At 38.4% G+C, this 14585-nt stretch overlaps 1 protein-coding gene across 3 annotated transcripts in view; it reads left to right on the top strand.

Moving 5' to 3' along the window:
• Positions 1–14585, top strand: part of klhl13 (kelch-like family member 13) — a 220768-nt gene that overhangs the window by 190465 nt on the left and 15718 nt on the right. For all 3 annotated transcript variants that reach the window (XM_072270383.1, XM_072270381.1, XM_072270384.1), the window contains one exon: positions 10440–10553. In XM_072270383.1, coding sequence (XP_072126484.1) covers positions 10440–10553 — 114 coding nt within the window. The remainder of the gene's footprint in view (positions 1–10439; positions 10554–14585) is intronic.

Genomic DNA, 14585 nt, shown 5'->3' with positions numbered 1-14585 from the left:
GAAAAAAGCCAGACAGCATCCATAGGAAGAAGCACAGTTGATGTTTCGGGCTAAGACTCTGAAACGTCGACTGTGCTTCTTCCTATGGATGCTGTCTAGTCTGCTGCATTTCACCGCCATTTTGTGCGTGATGCTTGAACTTCCAGCATCTGCAGATTTCCTCATGTTTGCATTCTGTGGAAAAAGCCTGTTTGTATTTACCCTATCTGTGCCCCTCATAACTTTGTTTACCTTTGTCAAATCTCTTCTCAATCTGCGTTCTAAAGAATGCAGTCCTAACCTTTCCTTGTAACTCAGGTCCTCCAGTCTCAGCAACCTCCTTGTAAATTTTCTCAGCACTCTTTCAACCTTGTTTACATCTTTCCTATAGGTAGGTGACCAAAATTGCACAAATACTCCAGATTAGCCCTCACCAATGCCTTATACAACTTCAACATAACTTTCCATCTTCTGTACTCGATATTGATTTACGAAACCCAATGCGCCAAAAGCTTTCTTTACATCCTATCTAACTGTGATGCCACTATCAGCGAATTATGTACCTGTTTTCCCAGGTCCCGTTGTTTTACCACACTCCTCAGTGCCCTACCGTTCACTGTGTAAGACCTACCCTGGTTTGTCGTACTGAAGTACAAAACCTTGCACTTGTCTGTAAGGAATTCCATCTGTCATTTTTCAGCCCATTTTTCCAGCTGATGCAGATCCCTCTGCAAGTCATGATGGCCTTCCTCACTGTCCACTACATCCCCAATCTTGGTGTCATCTGCAAATTTGCTGATGCAGTTAACCACATTATCATCCAGATCATTGATATAGATGACAAACAATAAAGGACCCAGCACCAATCCCTGAGGCACACCACTAATCAGAGAGACAATCCCCTACAACCACTCTCTGGCTTCTGCCGCAAAACCATTGTCTAGTCCAATTTACTACCTCATCTTGAATGCTAAATGACTGAAACTTCTTGACCAGCCTCCCTTGCGGGACCTTGTCAAATGCCTTGTCCATGTAGACACCATCCACAGCCTTGTCTTCATCCACTTTCCTGGTAACTTCCTCGAAAAACTCTACTATCATATTGGTTAGGCATGACCTACCGCGCATGAAGCCATGCTGATTATCCTTAATCAGTCCACGTCTATCCAAATACTTATATATCCAGTCCCTTAGAATACCTTCCAATAACTTTCCCACAACTGATGTTAGACTCACCGGCCTACAATTTCTTGATTTCTGTTTAGATCCATTTTTAAACAGTGGAACAACATTGGCTATCCTCCAATCCTCTGTTACCTCTTCTGACGTTAAAGATGTTTTAAAAGTCTCTGCTTGGGCCCCGGCAATTTCTGCACCTGCTTCCCGTAGGGTCCAAGGGACACCTTGTTATGCCCTGATTTGCCCCAGGGTAGCAAATACCTCCTCATCGGTAATCTGTACAGGGTCCATGAAGTTGATGCCACTTCTATAGACTCTGTATCTGTCTCCCAAGTAAATACAGATGCAAAGGATGCATTTAAGATCCCCCCAATCTGTTTTGGCTCCACACATGGATTACCATTCTGGTCATCCGGGGACCCATTTTGTCCCTAGTAATCCTCTTGCTGTTAACATACCTTTAGAATTTCTTAGGATTCTCCTTCACCTTGTCTCATAGAGCAACTTCATGCCCTCTTTTAGCCTTCCTGATTTCTTTCTTAAGTGATTTCTTGTATTTCTTGTACTCCATAAGCACCTCATAAGCTCTAACTTGTCTGTGCCTGTTATGCATCTCCTTTTTTCTCCTAACCAGGGCCTCAATATCTCTTGAAAACCAAGGTTCCCTCCACTTGTTACCTTTACCTTTTATTCTGACGGACAAATAGAAGCTTTGTACTCTCATTCATGGTAGTTTCCATTCATTGCAGTCCTCACAATTGGCGTGGTTCATTGAACATAGAACACTTTAACACAAGAACAGGTTCCTCATCTCATGATGTTGTAACTAACTAATTAATGACACCTCATTACTTCTACAGGTACATGATTTTTACTCCTCTGTTCTCTGAACTACTCCAGCTGAGGTTTGACCTGTGTTTTACAAAGTTGGAGCATAACTTCTGTATTCAATGTCATAACTAATGAAGGCCCTTATCCCATATACTTTTCTATCCACTTGTGTTGACACCTTCAGGGATCCACAGATATGAATCCTAGGTCCTTGTGTTCCTCAATATTTCCTAAAGCCCCACCATTCATGGAATATGCTCTATTCAATTGATGCTCCCAAGACACATCACTTCACACTTGTCTGAATTAAACCCCATCTGGCATTTTATGGCCCATTTCACCAGCATATTGATATCTCTCTGCAACTTTTAGACCACCTTCCACACTTCAAAAATTCTACCAATCTTTGTGTCATCCACGAACACCCACATACAAATCCAGCTTATTCACGTACATTGCAAACATTAAGGATCCCAGCATTGATCCTTATGGTATACCACTAGTTACTGGTGTCCAGTAATAAAAGCAGCTCTGTCCTATCACCCACTGTCTCCACACCGAAGACAATTTTGCATCCAGTGTGCCAACTTGCCTTAGATCCCAAAGGCCCTAACTTTTTGAAGCATGTGGGACCCTGTTCTCTGATAGCTGGAGGATTGAGAGGTGTGGTCTTTGGTGATTTTTAAAGTGTAGTTCATGTTGCAGATCAGTGAATCTTTATTTTGGGATGCAAAAATTGGTGCCTGATTTCTAGTGTCACTAAATGGCCTAAATTGAAGGAATCAGAGGAATCTTTCTTATGGGGGTTGCACATAATTAAAATAATTGAAAGAAAGATTGCAGAAATGGCGTATTTGTAGTTAAGACATAATGTAGACAGCACAGAACCCATTACCTAAAGTTACCCGTAAGCTTACTAAAATCTTGGGATGCTTATGGTATTGATGTGCATGATTTCTGCTAATGCACAGAGTGCATGGAACATTGCAAATTTCTGCCAAATGTAGAGCATTGGTGAACAAAGGAATTTGATGAAGTAAGGTTGAGAATCTATTTTGGATATTTTTAAAAGGTTTCAAATAATAGAGAATGCTGAATACAACAATAAGATTGTTTAGGTGTAATTCAACCAGATATGTATCTGAAAAAGGAAGGAAGCAGAAATGCATGTTTTTTTTTGTATGGATGCCTACAGTTTGTATACTTCATGGGAATTTCAGGATGCTTTATGAATCCTAAGGAACCATGTATGCAGGGTATACCTACACTTGATCAGGATTCGTGAGCTTGAATGGCAGCTAGAGTCATTACCTGCCACTGAGAAGCGAAGCTCTTCTCTGGATCTTATTCCAGGAATTCCCACTCAAAACTGATGGCATTGGAAGCTTTTGGAGTTGATAAGCCCTGGATCTGATATCCAGAGCATGGTGCTACAGAGTAAATGACTGCACAGGGAAAATACAACTTAGAAATATAGTAGCTACTTGAAAAAATATTCAGCTGCAAGTATTTTCACATCTTACTGTTACTAAATTTTAAAATATATTGTAGTAGGATTCTTGAGCTCATCTATAGAATGTGCATGATGTCAAATCAAAAAAAATTCCAAAACCTGTCAACAATTTACTAAAAATTAAAAGCCAAAATTGTGAGGCTGAAAAGATATTCATCCCCTTTGTAATTACTGTGCTAAGTTATCTCAGGTGCAACTCAACCTTACCAACTCAACCAATATGTTGATGTAGAAAATTGGAGGATTGCCTGTTTTCAATTAATTCATAAGACTAAATACCCCAAACCAAAATGAAAAGAGCATTCATGTCCAGTTGGGGAAATGATAATGGAAAAGCACAGTTTTGGGGAAGAGTATAAGACCATCTCAGAGACACTGAACATACCTCAGAATTCAATGCAGTCCAGTGTAAAAAAGGTAGAAAAAGGTATAAAATCACAGCCTTACTGCCTAGGACAGGCCGCCCTTCTAAACTTAGTCGCCAGAGGAGAATGGCACTTGTAAGACAAACTACTGTGTCACCAACATTAACTCTAAATAAGCTGCAGAAGTCAGTGGCTGCAACTGGAGATGAAGTTACTGGCTCCACAATCTCTAAGCCTTTGCACATAAAGGGTATTTATGGAAGAGTGGCAAGGAAAAAGCCCTGGATCAAAAAAGGCATATCCTTTGTGAAGCACCTTTTAGAAGATGCTGTAAAGATGGAGAAGAAGGTCTTGTGGTCAGATGAAACTGAGGTAGAACCTTTTGGCCTTAACACTAGCGATACATGTGGCATATATCTAATACTCCATATCAACGAGGTAACACTTTCTCTCATGTAAAGTGGGGTGGAGATAGCATAATGCTATGGGGATGCTTGTCAGCAGCAGGGACTGGAAGTCTGCTCAGGATTGATGGGAAGATGTATGCTGCTAAGTACAAAGATCTTGGATAAAGACCTAAAAGCCTCTGCCAGAAAGCTTAAGCTGGCGAGGAAGTTTGTCTTTCAGCATGACAACGACCCAAAGCACTCCATTGGGTTCAAATGGGAAAAAAAAATGATGTCCTTGAGTGGCCCAGTCAGGATCCTAACCTTAACCCAATTGAGCATCTCTGGCAAGACCTCAAGATTGCTGTCTGCTGTCACTCCCCAACTAATCTGGCACAGCTTGAGCAATTTTGTAAGGAGGAATGGGAAAATCTTGCTGCATCACATTGTACAAAGCTTAATAGAGACTTATCAAGAAAGCCTGTTGGCTATAATAGTTGCGAGAGGTGGTTCAACTAAATACTGAGCAAAGGGGATGAATACTTTTGAATTGACATTTCATTTTTGAAATTTTGGTTTTCATGCTTTACAATTTTCCCTATTTTTTGCATTCTACTGTTTTTTAAAAAAAAAGGAGCATGTGATTCACAAATAAAAAATCTCAGTTAAATTGCACAAAATCCCTCGTTGTAATCTTCATTTATGTGAACAAAGGGTTGGGGGCTGAATAGTTTTACATGGCACAGCATAGGGGATTCAGTCAGAATCCCATTTCTCCTGGCAGCAAGAGTCTTGCAATACTTCTTGGTTGCTAAAGGAAAGGAAATTGTTAAGAAGGAGAATATTCTGTGGAAGGGAAGGAACATATATAGGTATCAATTACAGTCCAACAATCCAACTCCTGCAATCCTGCTTTTGGGAGAAAGTGAAGAGGTTTAAGGATAGCATTTCAAAGATGATTATGTCTGGTGCTGTGTGCCAGCGAGAATAGAAATAGGAAGATCAAACATTATGATATGTTAAGGACAGTGCTGATGAGGGGTGATCAAATTAGCACATTGGGACCAATTCTTGCAGGAGATACCTATTCAGGTGGATGGGTAATTCCCTAACCAAGTAGGGACCAATGTCCAAAAAGGTAGGTTCACCTTAGTATGCTTGGAGTAAGTTCACTCTAAATTGACAGAGATCCTGAAACCAACACACAGCAAAAGAGCAATAGCATGCAAAATAGGAATGGGTATTACAGAATAGCGAAGAGATTATACAGCAGAAGGAGGTAATTCAATCTGTTGAGTCTATATGTAAGAACAATTAAACTAGTCCCATTCCCTTGTCCTTCCCTCAGAGCAAAATTTTCTTTTGAGATATTTATAACGTCAGGGCAGTACAGCACAGATACAGACCCTATACCCCAATGAATCCATACTAACCACAGTACTCACCCAGCTAGTTACAGTTTCTAGTATTTGGCCCATAGCTCTTCGACTGCTACCCCTTCACATACCTATCCAAATGCTTCTTTATAATACTATTGTAACTGCCTCATTCACTTTTTCTGGCAGCTCATTCAATTTATGCTCATCACCCTCTATGTGAAAAAGTTGACCCTCAGGTACCTTTTAATTCCACCTTATCTATGCTTCTCATTATAAACATTTCCCTATAGCTCAGACTCTCTAGTCCTTGCAACATCCTAGTAAGTCATTTCTGCACCTTTTCCAATTTAATCACATCTTTCCTACAACAGGATGATCAAAATTGTACAATATTCCAAGTGCAGCCTCACCAATAACTTAGATGTTAGTAGTTTGGTTGTCACTACTGTCAGTCATGCAAGTTCCATGTGGAGACTCAGGAATGCCATCACACTGTAGAAGGATTCTTTATTGCTGTTTCTGTAACAGTTTTGTTTTTACCAGTCAGGGTTGTTAGCCCTGAGCTAAAGTCTCCAAACCTGGAGGACTGGTGGACCACTCAGTCTGGCCTCTATCCATTGACCTGTTTGGCATAGGTAACCCTACCAAAAGCTAAAGCATAAAGCCCTGACACCAGCCAACATAGCTCTCTGGGATATTGAGGCATGCAAGCCTCCTAACCCTACAAGACTGCTGCGGTCTTCTTGGAGGAATTTCATCTCTAGCCTCCGATAAAGTCCAAGGGTGCACTTGATCAGGCTCTGGACATTTATACACCATCATCTACAAGTACCTCCTCCTTGGTAGTATGAATTTCTTCCAAAACACCTCGACTGGTTTCTCTTATCTCTTGGTGCAGCCATGATTTTTTTCTTCAGTAAATACTGAGGAGAAATATTAAAGATCCCACCCATCTCCTGTGGCTCAAGACATAGACAGTCATGTTGAGCTCTAATGGGGACCTATTCTCTCCCTAGCCAACATTTTACTTTCCTTATAATTATTGAAACTCTTAACCATGGCTGCCAGATCCATCTCATACAGATTAACTAGGCTTTACCACCCCTTTCATCTGGCATTGTCCTTCAGATTTCCTGCTGTCCACCAAGTCACAATTGTTCTCTCCCCCTTTTTCATGACATATGTCAGTGTTATTAAACCAGATTCACATTCCCTATTCTCTGAAGTTTAAAATTATGCTTGATTTCCAGACTATATTAACTTTAAACATTAACTCAGGTACCCTCCCTGCAAGTGCTGCCTAAGGTGATGAGTATTTCCAACATTTTGTGATTTCATTTCTAGTTTTCAGCATCAGCTATTTCTTTTTTTGCTTTTTAGAGAAATCTGGCTTGTCCTGAGCATAAAAGGATTCTTTCTAATCAATACTGTCCTACCTTTAACTACTTGAATTATGTATGTGGCTATAGAGTCCCTAAGAGTGTCAAACATTTTAAGTCTCTTAGAGAGGTCCATTTAGTTTGAACTGAAACCATTTAATCATTGAAGAAGTTTGGGGTGGGATGGGGTTACAGTAAAGATGGAACATAAACAGTATAGTACTAGACAGGATGTTTGACCCATGATATGCCGATCTTGATACCAATTTATACTAAATTACCTTATCATCAATATTCCTACATTCTATTCATATTCATTTGTCTATCAAATCCTGCTTGTGTAATTTATCATTTTTATAAATTCACAAATGGAAAAATAGATCATAGTAGCTTGTTCCCTCTTTACCCCATATCTCTGCTACTGACTACACATCAGCCCCTATCACCATATTTTCCGCTCCTCCACCTACAGCACCAGTCCATCGCCAACACACTCCTTGCATTAGATCCCCTTCTCATCCCTCCACTTGCCTTATTTGGTTCCATGCTCTACTTTCCTCTCCTGTCAGATTCCATCATTCAGATGCTTTATTGCCTTCACCTATTCCCATATTTGTCATATTTCCACCCTTCCCTCCTCCATCTGCCAATCATCCCTCCTTAACTGGGTCCAGTTATTGCTTGCCAGTTCTTGTTCCTCTCCTTCCCTTCACCTCTTCATACTGGCTGCCTCCCCTCTATCTTCCAGTCCAAATGCTGCCTGACCCACTGAGTTCCTCAAGCAGTTTGTTAGTTTCTTCAAGTTCCAGTATCTGCAGCCTCTTACGTCTCCAAAAACAGGTCATGTTGAATATCATCCCTTCCTTAAAATGAATTTTATAAATACACTATGTCTTATCATAGGAGACATATATTACAGAGCATTTGTCAAAGTAGTTATTAAAAATAAACTCATTAGATGGCACTTCACATAGACAAATGTGAAAGCTTATAAATTACTTTGCAAGTTTTTTTTATTCTCACTATTTTTCAGTTCTTGAGTATTTGAAGAGATTTCAATATTTATTGTTAGAATGGAAAGAAGATAGACGGATGCCATAAATAACACTGACATTACAGGCAGAGACTTCATATAGTATGAAATTGAAAGACATTCAATATAGATAACCAGGGCATTGGGGAAATCTTTTCAGAACAAGCAGCAGATAACTAAATACATTTTAAAAAGAAAAAAAGACAAAGTATGCAAGGAAGCTAGAAAGGAAAGTAGGAAGAAATTTAAAAATAAACACCAAGAGCTTTTGCTAGGATATAAAAAGGAAGATAGCAACTAAAGTGAACTTTTATACCTTGGAGGATAGATGGGGGAATTGATGTGAAATGGCAAAAATTCTATATTGTGTGATTTATCTTCTGTAGAAGACACAAAACACTTGATAGGTTATCAAGGGCCTATGGGAAGGTAGGAAATTAAAATGATTCTTTCTTAGCTCATGATGGAGATTTAGGCAAACTCATGGGACAAAAGGCTGAACACTTTTTTGAATCCACCAGCCTGTATCCAGGGTTTTAAAAGAAATATTGCAGAAATAAGAGGATGCATTGATTGTACTGTGGTAAAATGTCTCTCAAAAACTGCAAGTGTAACACCATCATTCCACAAATGTGGAAGGCAAGGCACAAAACTGCAGGTCACTTAAACAGACAACTGTCATTTGGAAAATACTGGAATCCATTACTAAAAATGTAATATAGGATATCTAGAAAATCCAATCAAATAAAGCTTGATTGTTTTATAACAGAGAAATCATTCATGACAAAATTTGCTAGGGTTAACTGAGGACATAACAAGAAGGATGGCAGTTAAAGGGGAGCCAGTGAGTATGTGTATTTAGATTTCCAGGAATCAATTAATAATTGGTCACATGAGAAGTCAATGTACAAGATAGAATTGTATGGGCTTAGGGATGATATGGTGATTTGGATAAGGAAATGACTAAGTAACAGAAAACATACTCAGTATAATTGGGTAATTTTCCATTGGCAATCATGAACTAGTGTGGTGCAACAGTAATCAGAATGAGGCCTCCTTTATTTACAATTAACATTAACGTCTTGTATAAGGGGACTGAATGCAAACCTAGAAGAATTTGCTGATGGTACAAGAACAACTGGGTTGGCAACTTGTGAGAAAGGCATAGGGAGCCTGTTAAAGGATATAAATAGATTAAGTTAGTGGGCAAGTTGTCAGATGAAAACTTGTGATTTCCACTTGGGAAGAAAGAATTTGAAAAACATTTAAACAATGAGACCAAAAAAGTTGATGCACAGAAAGACTTAAAGAAATCCTGGTATATGAAACACAAAATAGTCAGTATGCTGGTAAAACAGGTGATTAGAAAGTAATGGAGTATCGGTATTTATTGGGGGGGGTAGGGGAAGTATGAATTATACACACAGGGAAGTTCTGATGCAGCTTGACAGGGTGCTGGGAAGACCTCATCTGGAGCAGTATATAAAGTTTTGATCTCCATACTGAAGAAAAAATATATATGCATAGTGGCTGTGCAAGATTGATTCCTGAAATGAAAGGTTTGTAGAATGAAGAAAGGTTGAGCAGGCTGGACCTACACTCATTGCTCACTCCTGACCTCCGGACTTACCTGTGTGGAATTTGCACATTCTCTCTGTAATCCTGTTGATCTCACCAGATACAGCAGTTTCCAAGCTATGTGCTAGTTGGTAGATTAATTGGTTACTTTAAATTGACCCAAACATGATTGGTTGAAGGAAAACCAGAATAAAATTGGTGGGCAAGTGAAAGAAAATAGGTTATAAGAAACTGAGTTGTGGAATTGAATGGATGTGATTGTTCTGAGGGCTGCCATAGCCTCGATGGGCCAAATAGGTGCCTCCTATGTCATAAGAAAATGTGATTAACAGCTTTTGTAATTAACTCTCAACAAAGAATGTCATGCTGAAGATGAAGAGTCCTTCAAGTATTAAAGGAACATTTCTAAGACAAATTTTTCACTGCTACAGTAGAGTACAAATTATTGTCTTTTTTAAAAATCTTCTACCTTATTACCATAATTTCAGAAGAAAATGCTAAGTGTTTGAAATTGTGTTTTTTTAAAAAAAACAGTGAAATAACCAACCATAGGTGTAAGTAGCCTGGAGAGCTATATACCACATGGGATATGAAAAGGATCTATAATGAATGAAATATGTATTTATGAAAAGTAATGGCTATGTGTATTGTCGGTATTGATATTAACAGTTAGGTATTTCTCTATAATTATAAATTATTGTAAACTAAAATGCCTCCACAATCAATACTGATAATGGCACAACAATTTTCAATAAAACTTTACAATGATGAGCATTTTTGTAACATTTCATAACCATTTCTCATTTCTTTACAACAGCCACTGTGGAATGCTACAATCCAAGAACCAATGAATGGAATTATGTGGCCAAAATGAATGAACCTCATTATGGACATGCTGGGACTGTTTATGGCAGCTACATGTATATTTCAGGTAGTTAATAGCTCCAGTTACTATTTGGGAGACTTTTAGCAAACATAATTAATGAATCTTCAATGTTTCTTGACCTCCATAAATCAATATAGAATGTAGATTTCCAATATAATTTCACTCTGCTGTGTCACAAATTTGCATATTTGTACCACTCGCCTGGTTTTGAGAGCTCCCACCAATAGACCTCATTCTTTTTGAGTTTGTGTAAATATAGCCAATAGCTCAGTGAATGCAGCGAGATCCCAGAATAGAAAAGACAATTGTCACTGTGCTCCAAGTTACTGGAGTAAATCATGAATATCATGTAACCACCTTGGCAATAGTAAGAGGATTGAAGGTGTGCTCTATCAGACCAAAACTCAGGCTTTGTCAAATACAGGTGTGCGCCGCTTAACGTCCATTTGGACAATGTCCGATTGCATTTACGTGCGTAGTCCCGATTGGAGAACATGACGTAGCGGACGTAACCAATCTCGTGTATCACGCGTCTCTTGAGTGTAGCAGCGTTATCGCTCTGTTTAATTTTCTTTTGAAAATATTACCGTAAAGTGCATCAGGGCTTCCAAATACAGCAAAACCACTCCTAGTGATAGCAGAGCAAGAGGCAAAGGAAAATTATTGATTTGGAAGTGAAACAAAAGGTTATTAAACAATATGAAGGTGGAAAACCAGTGAATGCTATTGCTTGGGATTTAGGCACGTCGCACTCGACAATCACGACGATCCTGAAAAACAAAGAAAAAATTCTCGAAGCTGTTAAAGGATCGGCTTCACTGAAAACTACAAGGCTCACGAAAATGCGAGAGGAACCTATATCGGATATGGAGAATTTGCTAATGACATGGATTGAGGACCAAACACAAAAGAGAATCCCTCTCAGCATGTTGATGATCACTGCTAAGGCACAGAACTTGTTCGAAATGCTTAAAGAAAAAGCAGGACCAGACTATGATATCGATAAATTGTGTGTGATAAAGGCTAAGAAAGTGTTTACATAGAAGTTTAAAAAGTGGAAAAAAATTAAAGTTTAAAATGAAATAGAGGAGACTTCCGGTTGCGCTCATGGAGTGAAGTCGCGTTCTTGACTCGCTCCATTACCTCTGAGTTTTTCTTCTTATGATCAGCTATATTTTAATTAACCATTAAGGCATCGACTTTTACAATAATTTGAAACAAATTGGGCTCTTTGATAATCGGATGCGTTTAAGGTCTGCTATGTCTAAGAATGGAAAAAACGGGAAGGACGGCAAACCTCCGGGTAGACCGAAAGGTACTGATTTCCCTCCGACTGAACCACCAGTGACTTTGAAAGCTATATCGGAGCTAATTCAAAGGGAAATTTCAACCTCTATTACGGAGCTGATTCGTGAGGAAATTTCAATTAGTTTCCAGAAAATTGCCGATTCAATCAAGAAGATACAAGTATCTATTATGGAACATCAGTCGGCTATATCTGATCTTCAAAAATCCAAGCAACAAAGTGAGCTCAAGATGGAGAAAATCGAAGAAACAATTAATGTAATGAAGAAGAAACTCGACTTTTTGACCTTTAAAAACTCTGACTTAGAATCCAGAATGCGACGGCAGAATCTTCGAATGATTGGAGTGCGTGAAGCTGTTGAATCTGATAACCCTATGAAGTATTTTTCTCAACTTTTAAAAGATGCATTTCCTACTGTATTTCCTGACCAACCACCGTTATTGGATCGTGTTCACAGAGTTCCATCATACTCGCTTAGGTCGGGTAAACCTCGACATGTCATTTTACGTTTTCATTACTTTCAAGACAAGGAGAAACTGTTTTGTTTCGTTCGATCTAAAGGTTACGTTGATTTTCTGGATCTTAAGTTCCGATTCGTGGAGGATTTCAGTAAACCAATCCGGGATCAACGGGTTCGTTATAGATCTGTGATGTCGGAACTCTACAAGATGGATTTAAAACCAGTGCTACTCTACCCTGCACGTCTAAGGATTCGTACATCGGATGGAGCACTCCGTTTTTTTGAATCTCCAACGGATGCCCAGAGTTATCTGGATCAATTTTCACCTTCAACATCTTAATCGTAATTTTTAACTATCTCCGTTGATCGGAGGTTGTGAATTTGTCAGTCTTAATTTTTTTTTGTCCTATATGGGCAGAAAAGTTTATTTTTGATTATTTAATATGGTTGCTAAACTTTCTTTTTTAACTGCGTCATTCCTTTCTTTTTCCCAGGGGATTCTGGGTGGTTATTCCCTCACCGTCATTTTACGTATTTCCTTTGTGGCCTTAAATTGTGTAGTTTTTTTAAATCTACTTTGTTTCGTAGGATTTCATAATTAGTTTATGTTAATAATCTTTTTTTTTGTTTTGTTTACTTATAGGGTTTGGGGTTTGTTGCGGTTTTTTTTATATTTTCTGGCTTTTACTCTGTTATATTATGTGTTTGTTTTAATTGAGTTACCTTTTTTTATTCTCTTACTGTTTTATAATTAGCTGATCTTTTTTTATATTTACACTTTTTTTAGGGAGCGTGTACCAGAAGTCATGGGGGTAGTTTTAGTGCTTGCTTCTTTCGGGCTGGTCTGCGTTAGATTTAGCCTTGGGGTCATGGGGTGGGGGGTGGAGGGAGGGGCTTCACGTTTTAGTTTCTTTCTTCTTGGGCTATGTACATTATTGAAGTATTGGTTGCGTTCTTCTTCCCGGTATCTCTTATTTGTTCTGTTCCCTTTCCGGGTTCGTGGGTCGAGCCTCCTTGATGCGGGTTGACTTTAGGGTTTATGGAGTCTATTATTAATTTTGTCTCCTGGAATACTAATGGTCTTAATCATCCTATTAAAAGGAAAAAAGTTTTTAAAGTGTTCCGGAGACTTAAAGCACAAATTTTATTTTTACAAGAGACCCATGTGCGGAGGGGGGACAGACTACGTTTTTTTAAATTCTGGAAGGAACAACAGTTTCACTCGAACTCAAATGCTAAGATTCGAGGCGTCTCTATTTTTATAGACTCCTCAGTTACCTTTATACAACATGATATTTTTTCTGATCCGAATGGTAGATTTCTATTGGTTAGTGGTCTACTATTTAATAAAAAGGTAGTTTTGGTTAATGTTTATGCTCCTAATATGGACTGTCCGGAATTTTATAAATCATTATTCAATCAGTTCCCGAATTTGAATGAGTTTTCATTGATCTGGGGCGGAGATCTTAATACCTGTTTATCTCCAGCTTTGGACCGTTCGGCTCCTCTACGGACCTTACCTAATAAATCTGCAACTTTGATGAATTCATTCCTCTCTGATTCTGGGTCGACGGACATTTGGCGTTTTTTGCATCCTCAGGAAAAAGATTTTTCTTTTTTTTCACATGTTCATCATTCCTATTCAAGAATTGATTATTTCTTTATTGATTCTCGTCTTATTTCTTCAGTGATTAAATGTGATTATGACTCTATAACCATTTCGGATCATGCTCCACTTAAGCTTTCTATTAAAATTCAGGCCAATACACAAAATAATAGACAATGGCGTTTTAATTCACTGTTGCTTCAGGACTCGGACTTTGTTAACTTTATGAATGAACAGATTGATCTTTTTTTTACAATTAACTATACAGAGGATATTTCTGTGAACATTCTTTGGGATACTTTTAAAGCTTATATTCGTGGTCAGATTATCTCGTATTCTGTTGCTTTGAGGAAGAAGCTGAAGCAGGAGGAGTTGACAATCGTGGACAAGATTAAGGAAATTGATAAGAAATATGTTGTAGCTCCTTCTGAGGAGTTATATAAACAAAGAACTGAACTTCAAATGGAACACAGTTTATTACTTTTGTCCTCGATTGTAAACCAATTAAAGAAAACAAGAAGTGAATTTTATGTACACAGTGACAAAATTGGCAAACTGTTGGCTAATCAACTGAAGTCTAATTATGCTAAATCTCAAATTAATCAGATTTATAACCAAAATGACCGACTGATACTTGATCATGTGGGGATTAATCAAACTTTCTGTGATTTTTATTCTTCCTTATATCAATCAGAGTCTCCTCGA

Source organism: Mobula birostris, chromosome 10 (assembly GCF_030028105.1).
Source record: "Mobula birostris isolate sMobBir1 chromosome 10, sMobBir1.hap1, whole genome shotgun sequence".
NCBI classification, from domain to species: domain Eukaryota; kingdom Metazoa; phylum Chordata; class Chondrichthyes; order Myliobatiformes; family Myliobatidae; genus Mobula; species Mobula birostris.
The sequence above is the reverse complement of the archived record's forward strand: the minus strand, read 5'-3'. Positions and strand labels throughout refer to the sequence as shown.